The sequence below is a fragment of the Ammospiza caudacuta genome, chromosome 4 (assembly GCF_027887145.1).
Source record: "Ammospiza caudacuta isolate bAmmCau1 chromosome 4, bAmmCau1.pri, whole genome shotgun sequence".
Taxonomy (NCBI): domain Eukaryota; kingdom Metazoa; phylum Chordata; class Aves; order Passeriformes; family Passerellidae; genus Ammospiza; species Ammospiza caudacuta.
Genome location: NC_080596.1, coordinates 46,087,599 through 46,107,067, shown reverse-complemented (window position 1 = coordinate 46,107,067; position 19,469 = coordinate 46,087,599). Strand labels below are relative to the sequence as shown.

The 19,469-nt window shown below is 39.7% G+C and overlaps 1 protein-coding gene across 1 annotated transcript in view; it reads right to left on the bottom strand.

Annotated features, from left to right (window-relative positions):
- Positions 1–19,469, bottom strand: part of SNX25 (sorting nexin 25) — an 82,588-nt gene that overhangs the window by 9,942 nt on the left and 53,177 nt on the right. The window contains exons 8-14 of the mRNA XM_058803193.1: positions 15,610–15,741; positions 13,494–13,769; positions 9,141–9,299; positions 6,546–6,677; positions 1,598–1,738; positions 925–1,038; positions 224–388 (exon numbers count right to left, since the gene is read on the bottom strand). Of these exons, the coding sequence (XP_058659176.1) occupies positions 224–388; positions 925–1,038; positions 1,598–1,738; positions 6,546–6,677; positions 9,141–9,299; positions 13,494–13,769; positions 15,610–15,741 (1,119 nt within the window). The remainder of the gene's footprint in view (positions 1–223; positions 389–924; positions 1,039–1,597; positions 1,739–6,545; positions 6,678–9,140; positions 9,300–13,493; positions 13,770–15,609; positions 15,742–19,469) is intronic.

The window sequence follows — 19,469 nt, the reverse complement described above, 5'->3', positions numbered from 1 at the left end:
ATAGCTTACACATTTGCCTATATGCATGTACCAAAAGGCAGGAAACCTGTTTTATTAATAAACATCTTTTAAATTCATAGGTGGCTCTTTCTTCTCTTTGTTCACTTACGGTAAATTACAAATGACCTTTGGAAATATTGCCTGCCACTCAAATACTAATGACTCTCGCTGCTTACTTAGGATAAGTAATTAAATTTGGGAAGATTACTTTTCTACCACTTACCTCCTGATGAGAAAACAAATCACCAGGAAGTCGTTCTAGAAATGAGGAGAGTGAAAACGATGACTTCTTGCCTTGCACATCAATAACTTTGAGGTGCTCTGGGGAGGGGCTCAGGAAGGCATAAAGTGCTTCACTCTGGCAGAGTCTTTCATCAGAGAGTAATTTCTATGAAACAAAAATAATGACACATCACAACACAGCAACACATCAATTAAATGTTTCTTGTTAAGGAATAAGATGTATTGAGGCATCCAATAAAACTGATTAAATTGCAGCTCGGAGGTAGTGTGAGAAAAAAATCCCTATCTCACAAAGATACTTTAAGAAACTATTTCTAAAGTACTGGAACTAGTAAGAATAAAGCTTTTAGTCTTACAACCTTCTTGTTTTATAACAATTTCTCACGTGTAAGGAATTTGTTGTGAATGCTGTGAATGAAGGAGTTTTAGCTGAAAGTGGCAATTAAAGGATTCGTTATGATTCTTCAATTAATTGAAGTTTAAATTAACTTACTAATAGAGGAATGGTTACTATCAGTCAAACTCATCTCAACTTTGACATTTTGTACAACTTTGACATTTATAGTGTCAAATTTCACATTTGACCTATTTGTTCTAGGCTCTTTCTTTAGGCAATAGAGAGGCAGCAGCCTCTCAATTCTCCTGTTTAGATATCTGTCGGTTTTGTCCTTATTTTCTTACCTGTAGAAAGTTATTAAGCTGGTTTTTGGATTTCTCCATGAATTTCTGGTCTACAGATTTGAAGGGCAGCTTGCTGAGAGAAGGCAACTGAACTTTCTTTAATGATGGAAAACACTGTGTAGGAGAAAGGAGAGCTCAGTTAAGATGTATGCAGAGAAAAAGACAGGTAGTTCAGAATGGAAATGAAGAGACTCCTTTTTTGCTCTCATCTCACTTCCACACCCCTCTCAAGAAAACACCTTCCCTTTACCACTATGGGCTGACACATCTGAACCCTTCCCCTTTACAGCACCATTATCTATTCCTTATCAGACAGAAAGGTTAAAGCACTGTGAAAAAAATCCCAACCTTCTCTCTCCCCAAAAGCTGTCATTTCTAATACTTCCCCAGAAGCCAGACATAAAACCTCACTCTTACAGCAGGCTCTTGTATGACAGTGCAGAGCATATACCATTTTGAAATGGGATTAGTCCAGTAAAACATTATTAAGGGGAAAAAATTAAAAACAAGTTTTATAATCATTTGTCAGAGACCAGAAGTATGCAGATAGAAATCTAGTTCTAAAGGGCTAAAAGCCAAAAGGCTGGCATTAAAACTGGAAGCATTAAATTGTTATAATTCTGACAAATTTTGTCAGTTTGTATCTTTTCCCTCCCGTAACCAGGATTCATACCTCACTGAGTTTGCGGTGTAGGTTCTGAAACTCATTGAGCTTCCTGGGAACAGTCCAGTTCTTAGTTTCAGCTCCACCAACTTCTTGTAAACTCACCATGACAGAATAACAGGGCACTTGTTCTCCATTCTCTTCTAAAACCTTGTGGGGGAAATAAAAACAGATAAGGTAATATCTGTTGAAAGTAAACGGTGGAACATTTAACTGTGAACACAGGAACATCTGAACAGTGAACAGGTGACTGGCTTACAAACTCAGTCATCAGTCCCACACTTCTCTTAAGATTTGAAGGCTACATATGGAGCAATTCCCTTAATGAAGTAACATCACCCAAAGTGCTGTACCAGCCCTGAACCAGCCCTGCAGCTAACCACTATCACACCTTACCTTCAGTTTGCAATGCTGTCCACCAGCAGCCACGTCTCCCTGACATGTCCTCTTCAAACAGCTGAGTGTATTATTTTGGTTTTTAAGGTACCTACCCTGTAGCTTTGTGATTGCTGATCAATGCTCCATCTCTCCTATCTTCATTTACCTGAGTGTTCTTCCTTCATTTCCCTCCCTCCCAGTGCTTCTGCTGAGGCTCACCCACACACCACGCACAGCAGCTCTGCAGCTGGGTCTAGCAGCAGCTGCTGCTGTTATGGAGTGATTTCTCTGCTCACTTGAGCTGTTCTCCTTGCACAGTTTGTGGTATCCATGCACTGTTTCTGAGGAACTCACAATTTTACAAAAATACTGATAAATCCAAAGACAGTCCTCAGGCAGAAGAAGGAGAAGCAATTAACCACATTGTGCAAGTGGGAAAACTACAGCAAAGTTAAACAATTTTTCTTGAGATTACAGCAGCAGTGTGACCACATTGTTTCTTAATTTGATATAAGAATTGGCATAAGAATTTCATCCTTATGTCCTATTGGTAGCAAATTTTTTACTTATTTTGAGGAGACACCCAGATTGATTATGAAATACAAATAACAGAAATGCATAAAATATTTCACTCTACAATGCTTGTGTCTTTATATACATGCAAATAACGATAAGGTAATTATAAAATATCATTCCCAGTCTTTTTTAGCAAAGTTATAACCTTAAAGTTTAAAAAAAAAGAATATTTAACGAATCTAATTAGAATAAGAATAAATGTTAAAATTCATATAATTATGACACCTTTTCTGAGAAGCCTGTAGAGACAACACAATGCTGTGGATGAATAATTTGACAAGCACCTACATCACCCTTGTAAAAGCCATGTGGCTGAAGTGTACCTTCATATTTTTAAGCTATTCAGAGCTGTACATTGATAATATTCCCTGTGATGCATTCCTCATAAAGCTGCACAAGGACCACTGGGAAGCCAAGTCTGAAGCTCAGATTTCACAAATCTCTGTCCAAAAGCTGCAGCAGCACTCAGACAGAAAACAAAGCACCAGCCTGAATGCCTGCAAATGTGCCTGGTTCTCAGTGCAGCTATTTGGAGAAGTGCCTATCTCCTGCAGAAATAGATGCTTGGACAGCCTCCAAGGTGCAGGTCAGAGAGACATGGTGCAGAACAACTGGGATTGTCTGGGACAGTCCCTGCCCTGTCTACCCTGAGCTACACTGGATCAGAGTTTGCAGGTGACCCACAAACACCTCCTGGCTGTCACTTTTCAGCACTGGGAGATGAGTGCTGAAATTGGTGATTGGAGTCATGGCTATGATTTTCCATGCTAAATTTCTTCCCAGGGCAGGAGTTTGCATGTGTAAGGTCAGCGGAACTGTAATTGTCAGGAGAGAGCACAGACCCTCTGAAAGCACATTTTCAAAATGGGAGGACTTAGTACTCCAGCTTCAAGCTGTGTGCAGAATCCTCTAAATTCCAATTACCAGATGTAGACACATTACAGCTTTTTTTTTTTTTTTTCCAAGTACCCTCAAATAAATACTGAAAACTTTCAGGATCTTTTTAGGAATGCCAATTTTTTTTTATCAACTTAGGTGCTTGTGAATTTGTTTCTCCAAATTAATGAATAAACTGGAAAACAGAAAAATTGAATGTTAGGAGGTCTTCTAAACCAGGAGATCTCATCCTCTGCTGTTAGCAGGCACCACCTCATACAATTGCTATCAGGCATTAGTTCAAACTACAGAGCCATATTCCTCTGATTCTCCCTTTTGCTAAGTTAAGCAAATGAAGTTTGAAAGTGCTTTCAGAACCACTTCTCATGGGAGAAGTTCCTCATTCAAATCCCCCCTTCCCAAGGGACACGGCCCAGCACCTGCACTGGATGGTAACACTTCCTCATCCTGAGTGGAAACTCCTTCCTAATGTGTTCAGGGCTTGCATTTCCCCTTGACAGACCTGCAGCCCACTCAAGACGAGCTGCACATCTGCCAAGCCACCAGCATCTCCACTGTTTCCAGCCAAGAGGTGCTCAGGGGGTCAGAGCTGAAGCCCAGAGCTCCTGCAGAACACAAACCTTGCATGCCACATCATGAGACTGCACTTCTAATGCTCCTGCCCAAAAAACCATCTGGCTTTTTCCCAACCTTCCTAACTCTGTGTCAGGTGCTGTCTGTGCAGTGCTGAGTACTGGGGGAAAATCACTTCCCTGTTCCTGCTGGCCACACTATTTCTGGTACAGGCCAGGCTGCATTTGGTCTCCTTGACCACCCGGGCATGCTCCTGGCTCATGTTCAGACAGCTGTCAACCAGCAGCCCCAAATTCCTGTCCACTGAGCAGCTTTTCAGCCACCCCTTGTGCAGGTGTGTAGTGTGCTAACCACAAGAAACCTGCAATTTGCTCACCTTATTCGGATCTACAAACTCAATTCCTTCTGAAAGCAATAGAGTTTTTAAAAGATGTTATGCTCTGAAACAGTCATTCTTTGGACAAGGAAGACAGAATGTCTGTTAAAACATTAAATGATACAAGGCCAAAACAATTAAAGCAAGCAGATCAAGTTAGATAATTTAGCTCTAAGTTACATACCTGTAATGAGGTATGTAATTATGGAATTACACAAGTTGTTAGCATAGGTCCCTCATTCTGCATCTTCCTATTGTATTTTTCAACCTCTATCAGTCAGCCACTGAGTCTCTTTCAACACTGAGTCTCTTTCAAAAATATGAGCTACCAAAAGACACCTAGAGATTATATTATTTACACTGATTTATATATATATAGTTCACACACAGACTTAGTATATTTTAATTACTCAAAACTACAAAGACTGAAATATTCAAGCTAAGAGATTACAAACAAGAGTGTGGACATGGTTTTTCCCAAGACTTAAGTAATTTTTTTCTTTTGTGCATTCTCTGTTAACTGATTTAGTAGATCAGTTTAAAAGCTAAATGGCTGGCCATTACACTTTCAGCTCAAGATCTATAGCAAAAATTACTTTTACTAAAGTTTTCTGCTAAACAACAGGGCCAAGATTTTCTCTCTCTAAAATCACAGAGCTATATTCTAGGATTGGCAACAATATATTTTGCAGATAGAAAGACTATGTTGTCTACTCGTGCCCCCTGAAACCATCAACTGCAGCTGGAATATTCCCAAGAAATTAATTGCCATAGATAACTACAAAACCCATGTTTTCTCCAGCCTACCCTTTGAAGAATGGAGCTGCAAACAGCACAATTTATGCAAGCCTGTATTTAATTTCCTAATACAGTACTACTCATAAATTATAGCTAAGGCAGCAAGCAATTAAAAGCCTTTTCTAACTTCTCTCTAATTTAGCCAAAGCACCTTCTCCTCTGGTAGAGAGGCACTGGACAGTTGTATATGGTTACATAAATATAAATATGATATATAAATATGTGTATAGTATGTTATATAAATATGTATGTTTGTGCAGAAAGCTGCCGTTCTGCACCCAGAGTTTACCAGATTTTAACACCAGGTTTCAAAAGCTACAAATAACTCTTAAGAAGACAACTTAAGAACTTTTCAGTTCTCAAAAGTGCCACCTGCAAACAGCATTAAAACAAAAACAAATCCAGATGTTTACACATGGAGAATTTGGTTTTAAAACTGGCACCTTACATTTTTTGACCTGTTGGATTTATTTCTTTCACAATGACTTTAACAGTTGACAGACCTATCACTGGCTTGCAAGAGCTTAAGACACAACGAAATAAACTCCACAGCACATAATTTTTTGCTCCAACAAAGAGTTACCTCAAGAAAACTATTTGTATTTTTTTCAGGAACATTTTCTTAGTGGCACACAGAGGGAAGGCAGTAGAGACCCAATTAATCTTTAGATCTTCGTAGTGATACTTTTAAGAAGATTACTTATGTATGTCAGCCTACACTTACTAAATAACCAGCATTCACTGAGTTCCTTTCATGGTAAGTGTTACTAGAGAGCCAGAAGATGGTAATACTTTCTGTTTTCATCACATTTTTTGGCATGGATTCTACAATTGTCTGCCTATGCCCAAATGGAACAGCAAAACAAGATCAAAAAAGAGTAACAATTTCTTCAACTTACAGATATAAAGCACTTTCTTTCCAGGCATTCAAGCCCCTTGAAACTGTACAGCCATTAAATACAAAACCCAAAAAGTATAAGCACTGCATCTTTGAGACACAGCAGAGACACAACTGCACCCAAGTGCAATAGCATGGTAATATAGGAAGACACAGTTCTTATGAAAAACAGTGCCCCTAAGATAGCAAATTACTGTACCCAGTGCCAAAACTCGTTTATGTACATGCAGGTAATTTTTATAACTCCATTACAACAGTGTCTGAGGAACACAAACTGTGTATGCATCACAGTAGCCACTGGGAAACAGAAAAGGACCTCAGAAGATGTTAGGGTTCTTTCCCGCACAAGCAAATTTTAAGTATAGACAGGTATAAGGAAAGCATCTACACATTTTTCTTCTGCTTTTCATTCAAGTTTGAATAGACCCAGCAGGTCAAGAGGCAGAAAAAAAATGCCCTACCTCTCCTGAGACAATGAAGGCTTTCCACATGCCAAGATTCTCACACCACCAGTCTGTTCTTGCAATGTGCAGCTGAAGGTCACTGTGCTCTCTCTCCATCAGAGTAATTTCATCCTTCAGCTTAGAAACAATCTGCAAGAAAAGTTTATTCATTACAATTGGTAGGGAAAAGCTTGTGCAGCACACAAGATTTATGTCTTTAGGAACACTTCTGAAAGAAGAAAAGGTACAAAAGCACAGGGAGAACAATTTCTGTGGATTAAAAAAAAATAAATTACAAGTGAGAAAATCGATTATGTCTCAAACTTGTAGAGCACACAGCAATCTTAAAGGTCAACCCTCACATTAAAATAAAAAAAAACAAGTTAGAAGTACAACTACTATCACACTACCGGCATAAAAGACACTTGAGATAGGATTATATATTACACACAGTATGTTTTATAAGAATTTGAAATTGCCATTAATGAAATATACCTTACTGAAGGCATCTTTATCATTTTCAGGTACACATCATGTGACTGAAGAACCTGGGAATAGATTTCATTTCTAGGAATTTAGCCAAGTTAGAAAACACTCAAAGTTATCACTTATTTCATTCTAGTTTTGAGAAGGCAATGATTTGTTATTGTGGAAAGCACAAAAAGTAGCCAAACATCCTGCCAGGAGACAGTATAACAAGAGAAGGTGGAAATATACATAAGATGTGACATTAGAAACACAGCAAAAGCAAATGACATTTTTCCATTTTTAAATATGATATACCACTTAGCCAAATTTATCAGTTCTATCACTTGTCACAAGTAGTACATTCTACAGAGCTACAGGAATTCTGTCTTGTTCAGAATTTTTGTCTCATGTCAGATGTAAAATATGTATGGGACAGCTATATAACAATTTTCTAGCAAATACCTCGCCTTCAGAATAACTTTATATTTTATTTGCTATCAATGCTGAGGCTTCTTTACAATCACCTTACATTCACTCCAGCAGCATCCAGAACATTCAATAAATACAGAACAACTGGTAAGATTTTATCATAAATAAACAGCTGTTACATTTACAAACTGAATACTGAGACATTACAATAATACTGGATCCATTTTACTGTTCTGTTTCAGAGATGTAGCTATTTTCCAAGCCCATTTTAGAAACAAAACATCCAGGGAAAAACCCACAACTTCAGTAGGGATGCAATCCCTGCCTCCCCAAAAGCCTAAGTACAGAAAGAATATAGCTGTTATGGTTTCAAGAATGCAAAAGGAACATAGAATATTCTTGTGAATGGAACATTATATAAAGTTTTATTTATAGAGAATCATAGAAGGGCTTGGTCTGGAAGGGGGACACCCCAGAACAGCTGCAAGCATTTTCAGTTGTCTGCAGTACCCTCTGGCAGAAGGAAGATGTGGAAGGGACAGAGGGAATGAAGCCAGCCAGGGTGGCACAAACTCTAGTGCCCACACCTTTCTCCTGGAGGTGGCCATGCCCAGAGCTGGGGCGTCAACTCCTATTCAGACAAGCATCTTACACTCACCCTGAGTGAAGGAAAAATGTATAAAGAAGCCAGCCAGGTTTAGAGCAATGACTAATGCCCAGGTACATTTTTGCCATCGCTAGCAGCAGGATTTTAGGAAAACACCTTGGCTCCTTGCTCATCTTACCCACCATCTACCATTGCAGCCAAATCCCATTACAGCTGACAAGACAGGCCCAACTGCACCTGAACAACAGGCCTGTAAAATCAACACAAGTAAGTTGGCCCAAGCCATGTGCAAGCCCCTTGCTTCTCCTGAGTATATTCTCAGATTAGTTACCTGTTTCACTTTGCAAAGACAAAAGGCTGGTTTTTGTTTGCCCTAGTCCAGAGGTTAAAGTTTCGTATCACTCTGAATTCTCCCTTTGATGACAGCATGTTTTCTCCTAGCTCCTAATAAAGGAATCAGCCACTCCTAAAGGTCTGGGGTTTTTCATCGCTTTGCTCGAGGAAGTCTGTCCGAGCTGGCGCTGCAGCCGAGGGCGCTGTGCTGTGCCCCCGAGCGGCAGCAGAGGCACAGGAGCAGAGCGCACAGCCCCTGGCAGCACAGGGGCTGGGCAGAGGGCACAGGAGCTGAGCATCCCCTGGGCACAGGGCACAGGAGCAGAGCAGTGCATCCCTGGGCAGCACAGGGGCTGGGCACGGGGCACAGGGGCTGGGCACGGGGCATAGGGGCTGGACACAGGGGCTGGGCACAGGGCACAGGGGCCAGGCAGCCCCCGGGCAGCAGTGGCAGTGCCAGATGCCCGAGGCAGAGCAGGGAGCCAAGGGAGAAACACCCCTTGCCACCGACAAGGCAGCACGGGAGAGTGATCCTTACTCCATGGCCAACAAAGCAATATATATCACATTCACAAGTTTATTCCCCATATATAAAAGCCATTGTAACTAAACAATTAAAACTAAGTTCTGATTTCACCTTCTGTTTTACAAGTTGACTGAAATAACTATCTGACCCATCCAAAAAGTGACATCTGGATATTACACAAACTTACACTTAGCCAAAAATAAAATAAATCAAATCAAAGAAAAGAACTGAAGACACTAAAGTTTCGTACCTTTTTGTCGGGTTTTGGTGAATTACAAATGGAATTTAGAGCCTGTTTCTTATACTCAAGCTTGTCATTTAGCTGGCGAAGTTTATTTACAGCATAACTGGCCTGTTCATTAATTCTTGTGCTGCATTCTTCAGTAGCTTCTTCACAACAACCTTGGCTCTAGGAATAGAGGGTGGGGGTAATTGCTACATTAATATGAGAAAAGAGACAGTTATTCACAGAATGACAGAATGGTTTCAGCTGGAAGGGACCTTAAAGATCACACAGTTCTGATCTCACTGCCATTGGCATAAACACTTTCCACTAGACCAGACTGGTCAGAGCCCATCCAGCCTGCCTTGAACACTGCCAGGGATGGGGCAGGAGGTGAGTTATTGTTTGCTTCTTGATATAGATGAAAATGTAGGTAATAACAGATATTCCAGCCTTCAGATCCAACATGAAATGTCAGTCTGTTGTAAAAAGCCAAACCAAAACCAAACACCCCAACAGACAAAACCTCATTACCGCTTCTAGAATGGTTCCTTGTCAACTCACAGCAACAGTGTAAAATGACCTTCAAGCTAAGGCTTTAGTGTTAATGAGAGGTAGAGTTAAAGTTTGTTTAAAAAGCAAAAACAGCTTAGTAGTCATGATGAATATTCAGAGCCAGATAGAAAAGTAAATACTTAGCACTGAGCTGAAAGATAATGAGGATGGGGCAGCTGGGAATAAAACAAAAAAAAAAAATCCATATTTCTAACAAACAGACCTGCCTCCCACAAAACTTCACAAAACAGATTTGTCATCCTGCACAACAATTTAAACCAAGTCCTTTAGCTTTCTACACAGATTTTACTGCTGTTTTTAGAAGTGTTAATAAAAATGTGTTAAAAGCACATATGCCTTACCCTAAATTCATAAATCATTTTCATATATTCATTCAGACAAACCAATAGCTTTTTCCATCTTGTGTACTACAGGCTGCAAAAAAATAGAAAACTTCACACCTTTCAGTGACATTTTCCTTAATATCTTCTGACATATAGCTCAACCTCCCCCTTCTTACTGTACTTCCCCAAATAGACATGAAGACCTTGAGATCTAGCAAGCAGCACTCAGCTTTTACTGCTGCTATGTTCAAAGATCTTTGAGGTCTGTTTGTGACTGAGTATATCTAAATTTGTCTGTGGGAAGCTGAGTCTATTCTCTTGAAGAGGGGTTCTATGTTATTTAATGATATTCCAATTAAGTAAACTGTATCCTTATATCATAAAGAAAAAGTTAACAGAAGGAACTCTAATTCTCTTGTAAATTCTGTGAGTTTTAGAGGAGACAATCCTGTTGTAAATTCCATCTTTTATCTTATTTAAGAAAATCTGAGAAGAGATAACAACAGCAACAATAACTAATCTCCTTAGCATCATCCTCGAACATAATGCAAAAGTCAGGAGTTCTAGGTTGAGAAATCCATGCCCTTTTCTAGCTCTGCATTTGCCTGCTCTGTGGCTAAGTAAAAAACCCATTAGCTCCATGCCCTGTCCTTTCTTCTCTCTATTCTGCATGGGCTATGAACTCCTAGGGTCAGAAACTTGTCTCCAAGCATGAGCACAGACCTCAGCTCAGAATGTTGTCTTCTGGCACTACAATAACACAAATAATAACAATTAACAATATTTGGTGTTGTTTAAAATGCTAATGTAAAGAACCATAAAAAAAACCCAAACTTTACACTTCTGGGGAAGCACAGAGGTAAAGAATGAATCAAAAATGCTATTTTCAACACAGAAGAATTAGAAGACTTTTCATAGGATGTTCAATGCTAGCAATCAAAGAATTGAAATTAAATTACAAGTCAGTGAGGCTGTGCTCCCAGAAGCAGGCTACATGATTTCTCTGTCATTAACTTTTCAGATACTTAGAGCCAAAAAAACACTGCTAAATCAGTAGGTTTATCACATAAAAAAAAGCCAGAATCACAAGATCAAATAACCTGTATTCAAAATATCAAATTTAACAACCAACCAGTTCACTCAAAGCTGAGATCACAATGGATTGCACTGTCTTCCCCTCATTGGTAAGCTGATAATGGCTTCCATTTCTGTGAGTGACGTAGAACACAGCTGTCAGCCTTATTTTAGTGATCTGACACATGCAGCACCAATGCCATCACCAGATCCTCTCCTCAAAGTCCTGGATGCCAGTGCCCCTGCTTCTGTATCTCTACCTGTGACATTTGCCCAAGCAGAAATACTTGGAGGTTTGTGGAGGTTTGTCCCAGAAACAGAAAGCGGTACCAGGCTGGGAAGAAGAAAGAGTTGTTCCAGCTGCAGCAGAAGCAGCAGTCTGGCCCTTTTCAGACTCTGTCTTGAGACTTGATGTTCTCACATTTGATCAGGGCTCATCCTTTTGTCCTCTTCTCCTTGAGTGCATGAGATGGCTTTTATCTATTCAGCTACAGCAGTGCATGAGATGCATGAGATGGCTTTTATCTACTCAGCTATAGCAGTGAAATTTATAGAAAATGAACACAGGTGATTCCCACAGTGCCCCAGGAAGTGAGGACATAGACCCAAAACCCAAACTAAACAAAACCAATCTGTATTTCCTAACAATATGTACCCCTTCGGAAACATCCAATATCTCAGCTTTCATTTCCAATATATGGGGAGAAAAAACCCACAAACTTATTAGCCAGTACTGCATTTTCACCAAAATTTGAAAGAACATGGGAAGTTTCAGAAAGACTCTTATAATTTGCTTTCACCTCAAAAACCCTGAAGCATGGCACAGCACCATAAGAACTGCTCTATTCAAGAGATACTCAAGCAGTATATACAACTTCATACTTAATTAGTTGTTAGACTTTTTTTTAAACTGTTTTGAATGTTATCAGCAGACTTGGCAATATATTAGTCTTTAAGGCTTCACAGCTTACACAGACTTCATATGTGGTCCACGCATATCCAAGGACTCAAAGGAAGGACAGATGACGCTGATGTCAAAAATCAAACTTTTTGGCAGCTAAAGTAGATGTTATCAGTACAGCTAGCCCTAAAGTATTGTGCCAGTTTCCTCAGAGAAATCATTATCTGTGTAAGACTTTGAATAAATCATATGAAGAAATTAGAAAGCACAGCACTTAATGCTTCAAGAAGTTCTGAACAAAACTGTTCAGAGCCATTGTGCAAAGCCTCAGTGACTGCAAGCACAAGAACACAAAGCCTTTGAAGTACCTGCCACTCTCAACACAGAGCTGAGTTAGCAGTGAGAAAACTAAAAAACACATCTTGAATGTTTTATCAAGGAAAAGAATACAGGGGAAAGCAAACATTGAAAAGATTCATCAAGCTCTAAAAGCACATATTGCAAGTAATTTACTTACAACTATTCATCTCTGCAGATTTGCTGATACACAAACTACAAAGACTAGAACACCTCACCTACAGAAATTAAAGTCATTTTAAGGAGTAAATACAAAAGCCTCAGGTTCTGGGAAAATTGTTTCTAAATAGCAGAATGTAGATCAGCACTTTTGGACTTATTTATTTAGACCTGGTTTTGGACAAACTGTTACATTTCATTGAGTTCTGAGCAAGTTCACTGTAAAATGAAGGCATGCATGCTGATCTGAAGCAGCAGCCTGACTGAAAGAGGCACTCAATAGTCTGAGACATGCTCTTGTCAAACTGTTCTTGGATAAACACAACACACAAGTTCCCCTGACATGACTGACTGAGACAGCCCAAGGAAAAAACCTGCCCTAAGAAGAGCTGCCATTGGCTTATTGCTTATGGCATTTAGAATGCTCTGTTTCAGTACTTAGAGTTCTTGTGCCAGATTTATCTTCCAACATGGTCTATTAATTTATTCAATTAATCAATAAAAACCACTAAGGTTATATTTTACATTACTTTTTCTTCTCTTTTGTGCAATTTTAATACCTATTTACTATCTAGGAAATAGATGGAAGACAGGGACAGTGTCTGGACAGAAACCTACCAATGTTTCAGTGAGAATTTTTTCACTCAAAAGCAGAGCAGCTGAGCTTATACAAAGTGTGTTTTGCATTCTCTGTTTCTAAGGAGCATAACGAAAGATGTGAAATACAGAAGGCTTAGGAATCTGAACTATCTACTCCAACTAAATTAAAATTTAAGTAGTCTGTCATTTTGTACCATTTTATTTGAAAGCATGTAAACAAAAAGTTTTACCAGATGAAACTAAAAGAGTGATGATATTTATAAATAAATGAGTAAAATAAAGAAGGGTAGTCCAAAGCTGAAGGACAGAAGATGCTACTACATTCTTTTCTCAGGACAGTCTCTCAGATCACTTTAAATAACAGTGAAAGAAATTGTCTGTGTGACTCACCACTTCATCTTTGTCCTCAGGAGTTAGCTGAGCAGAACTTCTTTCTTCGTCCTGCTTGACTGATCTCTCATATAAATCACTGACAATGAATGAGGGGTAGTATCTGTCCTTTAGAGTTTCATAAACATCTGCCTGAATTCTGTAGAATACTTCAATGCCTTTATTTCCCACAAGACTTTGCTGTATTTCCTTATAAAGGGATTTTTCCACAGGTATTTCTCTGCTTTCCACAAAAAAATTCTGGTAAATTTCACTCACCAGTTGAGGTATTTCAGCCTAGGAAGCAAGGGAGAGGGAGGGAGAAAAGAATAATGAAAAGATACTGAAAATATCAAGATGACTCAGGACACAGGTGCACAATTTGAAGCATAATCAAGCTAATTTCCCATCCAAATGTATGAGAAGACATCTGTAAACCTCTTACTGAGCCCAAGCATGCTGCCTGCCTGTGCACCTCTGCTGAGCAATCCATTTTACAAGTTAAGTATGGATGTTTGTTAAGTGAAGGAACAGCTGTGCCCTACAATTGCCAGAGCTTCCACACCCACTCATTTAAATCCATGTTCCAAAAGCTGGCATTAAAAGGAAGAAAATGCTAGAGCAACAGTGTGGTCACCATTTTAAATTCAGATGGGAAAGCTCAGCTGGATCAGCTCTCCTGTCTTCTGCTGAATAGAATCAATTCACTTTACACATCATTATAATTCATTTGCAGAGGAAAAGAGAAAAAAATGCAAGAGGAAAAAAAGCACAATTGAAGAGACATTTACCAGGACAGGAGGCTGGGTATTTTTACTGAGCACAGTAAAGTGCACAGGATTGAACTTTGCATTAATGAACAGGAAAGAGAGAAAGTAATGCAGCAGAGCCCATGATAAGCTCCCTAAATTACCATCTCCCTAAACTGGACAGAATTAAAAAGGGTTTATCCACTCCCTCAGAATGGCACAGTGTTCTTACCTGCCTCATCTGACAACACCACAGCCACACGGCTGCAGGACACTACCTCTGTGCAAGCTGCCCTGTAGTGGCAGATATATCATTTCCATATGTACATGCATGTTGTTTTGAACAGGAGGACAAAAAATCACAACTGAGCAGTCATTAAATGATTTATAGTACCTTTTCCAATCATGAGCAGTTTGCAAGTCAACACTGATTTACAGAACTCTTCTCTTCTCTCTGACAAACCATTTTTATCAACCCTCTCTAGCTTGAGTTGGTTGGTAGTCATTTTTTCAGCCTGTATTAATGGTTCACTACTCATACTCTTACAATTTATCTCTCTCTTTACAGGATGCTTTGTTTTCCAATTGATTGGAGTAAGAACAATAAAATTACAGTGAACAAAAAGTTAACTGATAATCAATAATCAAATCTGTATTTCATGCTAGCATGAACCCTGAAGGTTTAATTGCTTCCCCCAGAAATCCACCACACTGGTGACAAACAGCAAATTTGTATTCTACAAATTCTTCCTCGGCACCATTGCTTGTTGCAACTTTAAGTGACGTTCCCTATCTTTGTTTCAGGGTTCTAACTCCTACTTTATTTTAGCCAAAATTATGATATAGCATTGTTTCTTCTCTCTATCAGTAGTGGGGCATTCCTGGAGAAACTTAGCTGCTACAGATTAGGGAGAGGTCTTTTAAAGCAACATCTCTCTTCCAAAAAGATTTTAAGAATGTATATACACATGATTTCATTATTTTGGATGGAATGGGCTGTCTGTAATTGGCAAGATGAGACACTTATGTACAGAGTATCCAAGTGCAACGTTCTTCTAGATTTCATATGAATTAATACAAATAAGCCTGCATGTTTTACTGCATGTTTTTTCTCTGGTGGAGGGGGCTACTCCTTTTGCATATCAAGTATTCCTTTTAACAGATGTTGTTACACCAACCAGCAAGAAATGATCACAACAGCCCACAAATTTTAATTGCAATATTAACCTCAAATATTGACACAAAGCAGCTAAAAAAAACCCCAAATTGCTTAGAACCCATCCTATGCTATTGATACTTCAAAAACATGAAGACATTTCCTATCATCAAGACCACAACAAACAGTGTCACCAATGTACAAAGCCATATAGGCTTGCAACTTCTTCCACCTTGTTAGCACTCTTGAGATTCTCCACAGACTCCCAGAAGCCAATCAAAGCCATCTTGTCCATCCTCTCCATGTAGATCCGGAAGTGCTCTCGGTATGAAGGATTGGCCAAAATCTCTTCAAACTGAAGAATCTGAAGAAGGGAAAACTAAGAATAAAAACTGGAAAAGTGCCTAATTCTAACTCCTTTCCTTATAGGGAAAATCTTTTCATCATGCATCCCACAAACATGTCTTAGATTCAACTACACAGACCTCCTACGGTAATAGTTTTGCTTCATTAAAAAAAAGAGAGTTTTAAGTACTTGGAAGATAAATTCATCTTTGCTTCTATCAGATAGCAAATACTCCACATCTTTCTAATCAGGATACATTTCAAAGGACTAAGATCGCATTTCAAGTCACTCATGAAATGCTATTGTCAAAAATTTAACTTCCAATGCTCCTGCAAAGCAGAGGAGCCTGAAAGCTAAATAATCTGTTCTTGTTTCAAACACCGGCAGTTTCCATACCACAGCCCACAGAGCTTTGAGATGTATCTCAATTATTCCCAGAGACACAGAGAAAGATGTAATATCTTGTCTGCCAGGGCATTTGGTGCCCAGTTCCCACTGTTATTGAAAAGCATCTATCAGAAACACAGTCAGGAATGAGTATGTTCTGTGATATAGTGCTAAGGACTTTTCCTGAATGAGGAGGGTTTGCATCAGGCAGCAAAGGAAATGAAACACAGGCTTCCTGTACCCATGTAGATGCTGCAGCCATTGAGAAGTTGCATTAAAAAGCAATTATCACTTCCTTATCCTCTACTATTTTTGTGAATCCAGGCCTTTTCTTTGAGACAAACACCTGAAAACAAACGCTTCTCTGATAAAATAAGCAAAACTTTCCATACTGAACAAAATTAATAACCTTGTTTTTCTCTGAAAAATAGGACCAAGTCTTTCCTATTTTCCAAAAATAGGACCATTTTTTGATGTTTCCTCATCAAAACCAAGAAACCTTTTCCCTCCAACCCTCCAGTCTTGCAGCTGAACCAGTTTTCATATCACTTATTTAGTGCCATTACTTTTATCACCAGGAACCCAAACACACTACCCAGAGTAGTCTCAATTTCTTTGTTTCTCACAGGCACCAACCAACTCACACTTTTCCCTTTGAAAAGAAAGAAGGTCCTCAGGCACTAATGAGTCTTCCTATGACTTTGCATTTTATAGCAAAGTTTGTTTGGTATGGAGCAAGATGTGAACTCTGAGATTGAGGCATTAATAATTTCTGTAATATGGGTTTTCTTGTATCTAACAATAATGATACAATTCTAGTCTGCATCAGGATGCCTCCCTCTCTGGGAACATTGCTCCTTTTCCTAAATCTAGCACCTGTGAAACTCTGCAACCAAGTTATAGGTAGGAAAAACATTTTCCTTGTCTCAAGCTACACATGAGGAAACCACATACACAATTATTGGCATAAAATCAGTGCCTTTAAAAAGCAAGCTAAATATGGTCCTTAAACAACTGCAGTCCCCTGTGTTTTGTCTGAAACAGCTTCCCCAAATTTTGGGCAGTGTTTAAGCAAATTATATTTGTCTCATATGAAATGCTCATTTACATGTTTAAATTTCCCCTGTGAAAGTCATGTGCCATTCTTCTCTTTATCATCCCAATATCTTCTGGATATGACTTTATTCTTGGGTTTAAAACTATTCAGATATATGAATATCTGCACTTAAAAGCTTACTCTATAAACCTCACTGAAAAGCAGAGAGTACCTTGTTCAAGCTCAGCTTAATACAGAAATGGTGATCAGGCTGTCAGAACACAGACATGGCAATTTAAAGGCCAGTCTGCGATTTAGCCTCATTACTGTGCATCATCATATTTTCTATTCAATCCTTCTACCAGGGACAATGATTTAAAATACAAGTGTAAGAGGGTCTTCCAGCCCCTCAAACAGATGTTTTCCCCATCTCAGGGACTGTCAGCTCTGTGAATAGCAGAGTTAATAAACCACAACATGGGGCATGTGCTGTCCCTTCTTGAGTGAGAGGTCACCCTGGTCTCCATGCTTCCATGACCCAAGCTATGCCACTCTGGCTGCCAGCAAGGAGGGTAACCAGCAAACAAACAAACAAACCCCCCTCAGAAATAACTGGGGCTAAGTGCTGCTGCAGGCAGCAAGGCAAGTGCAAACACCTCTCCCACCTAACAAAGGACCCATTGCACCAGTGCCCCACAGTAACCAAAGCAGTGGTGCCTAGCAACAGGGTTACACACATCTCCTAACAGATAGCCTTGCAAGCTGAAACAAATAAATTAAAGGCAGAAAAGCTTACTCCCTTGCAGAAATGAGATCTCTCAAATGTCTTCTTGATTTTTCTTTAAGTCAGGAGTATTCTGGAATCATTAAATATTACCAGTCCTGTACTGAAAGCGTTATGTTACAGCTGCAACGCCAACAATGACAGACACAAGAGGGTTTCAGTTTTGAGGTGAAAAATCATAAACGCATATCTGCTGGTTTTGGGTGGGGTAAAGTTAAACATTCTTAAGAGACTGGCAGGGGCTATGTTTTAGATTTGTGCTAAACACAAGGCTGATAACATAGAGATGCTTTTTTGATGCTAAGCAGAGCTTCCACAGAGCCAAGGCCTTTTCTGCTTTGGGTACTGCCACACTGCAGAGCAGACTGGGGCTGTGTGGGGGACTGGGAGCAGACACAGCCAGGACAGGTGACCCCAATTGCTCAGTATGTGCAGGGGGGATGTTTGGAGTGATGGCTTTGTCCTCCCAAGTCACTGTTACATGTGATGGGGCCCTGCTCTCCTGGGGATGGCTGAACAGCTGCCTGCCCATGGGAAGCAGTGAATTCATTCCTTGTTTCGCTTTGTTTGTGTGTGTGGCTTTTGCTTTCTCTGTTAAACTGTCATTATATCAACCCCATGAGTTTTCTGGGTTTTACCCTTCTCCCCAGTCCTGCTGGTGGAGCAGCGAGCGAGTGGCTGCATGGGGCTTGGCTGCTCCAGGGGGAGAAACCACAACAGTCCTTTTTGGTACCCAACTGTTCTGTGGATCTTACTTCCTTTCATGATTTAAAGAAGTTCTGCAGTAATTTGTAATCCTCAGCAAAAGATCATTTTATGATTCAGTATCACCATGGATTAGAGCACAAAACTCTAAGCTGTGCTGGCACATAGGCAGGCATTAGGGCATTTGTACACACTCAAATCTAATATCCAGTTAGCAGATATAATCTCAGAATTATCAGCCTCCACAGCAACTCTTCAAATCCTGTTAACTCAAGAGCAGCTTCTGGGTTTGGAAAAACCAGAAGCTTTAGTGTTGCCACATCAATTCCCTGCTTCAATAGGAATGTAATATATATCACAGCTGGTCACAGACTCTGCCTAAGACTAGGAAAGGGTTAGGTTTTTCTATTTCTTTTTCTCAAGTGGGATGCTTTAACCAGCATCCCTAGCATGTGCCCACAGAGGAGACTTGTCCCTGGCCCTACAGAGCAGAGACTTGTCTTGTTAAATCCCTAAAGACAGTCACAACTTCCCTCTGGACAGGAACAGAGAACTACTAGGTAACTTAGGACTGCACAGGCACTAGGCACAGATTAGATGCATGGTACTGTATTTCTTTGCAACACACCACATTCCCATTCACTACAACCACATTGACCTATAATGAATAGCCCAAATAAAGCTGGTAACAGCACTGCAGATGGTTGGGATGAACAGCATTTGGGTCACTAAAGGAAATTTTCTGCTGGGATAACAACATACAGTCAGACTGCAGAACTGGTTGCTGCTTTGGATTTTTTCCTTTTTTCTATTGGTAGAAGCCAGGAATAAGTG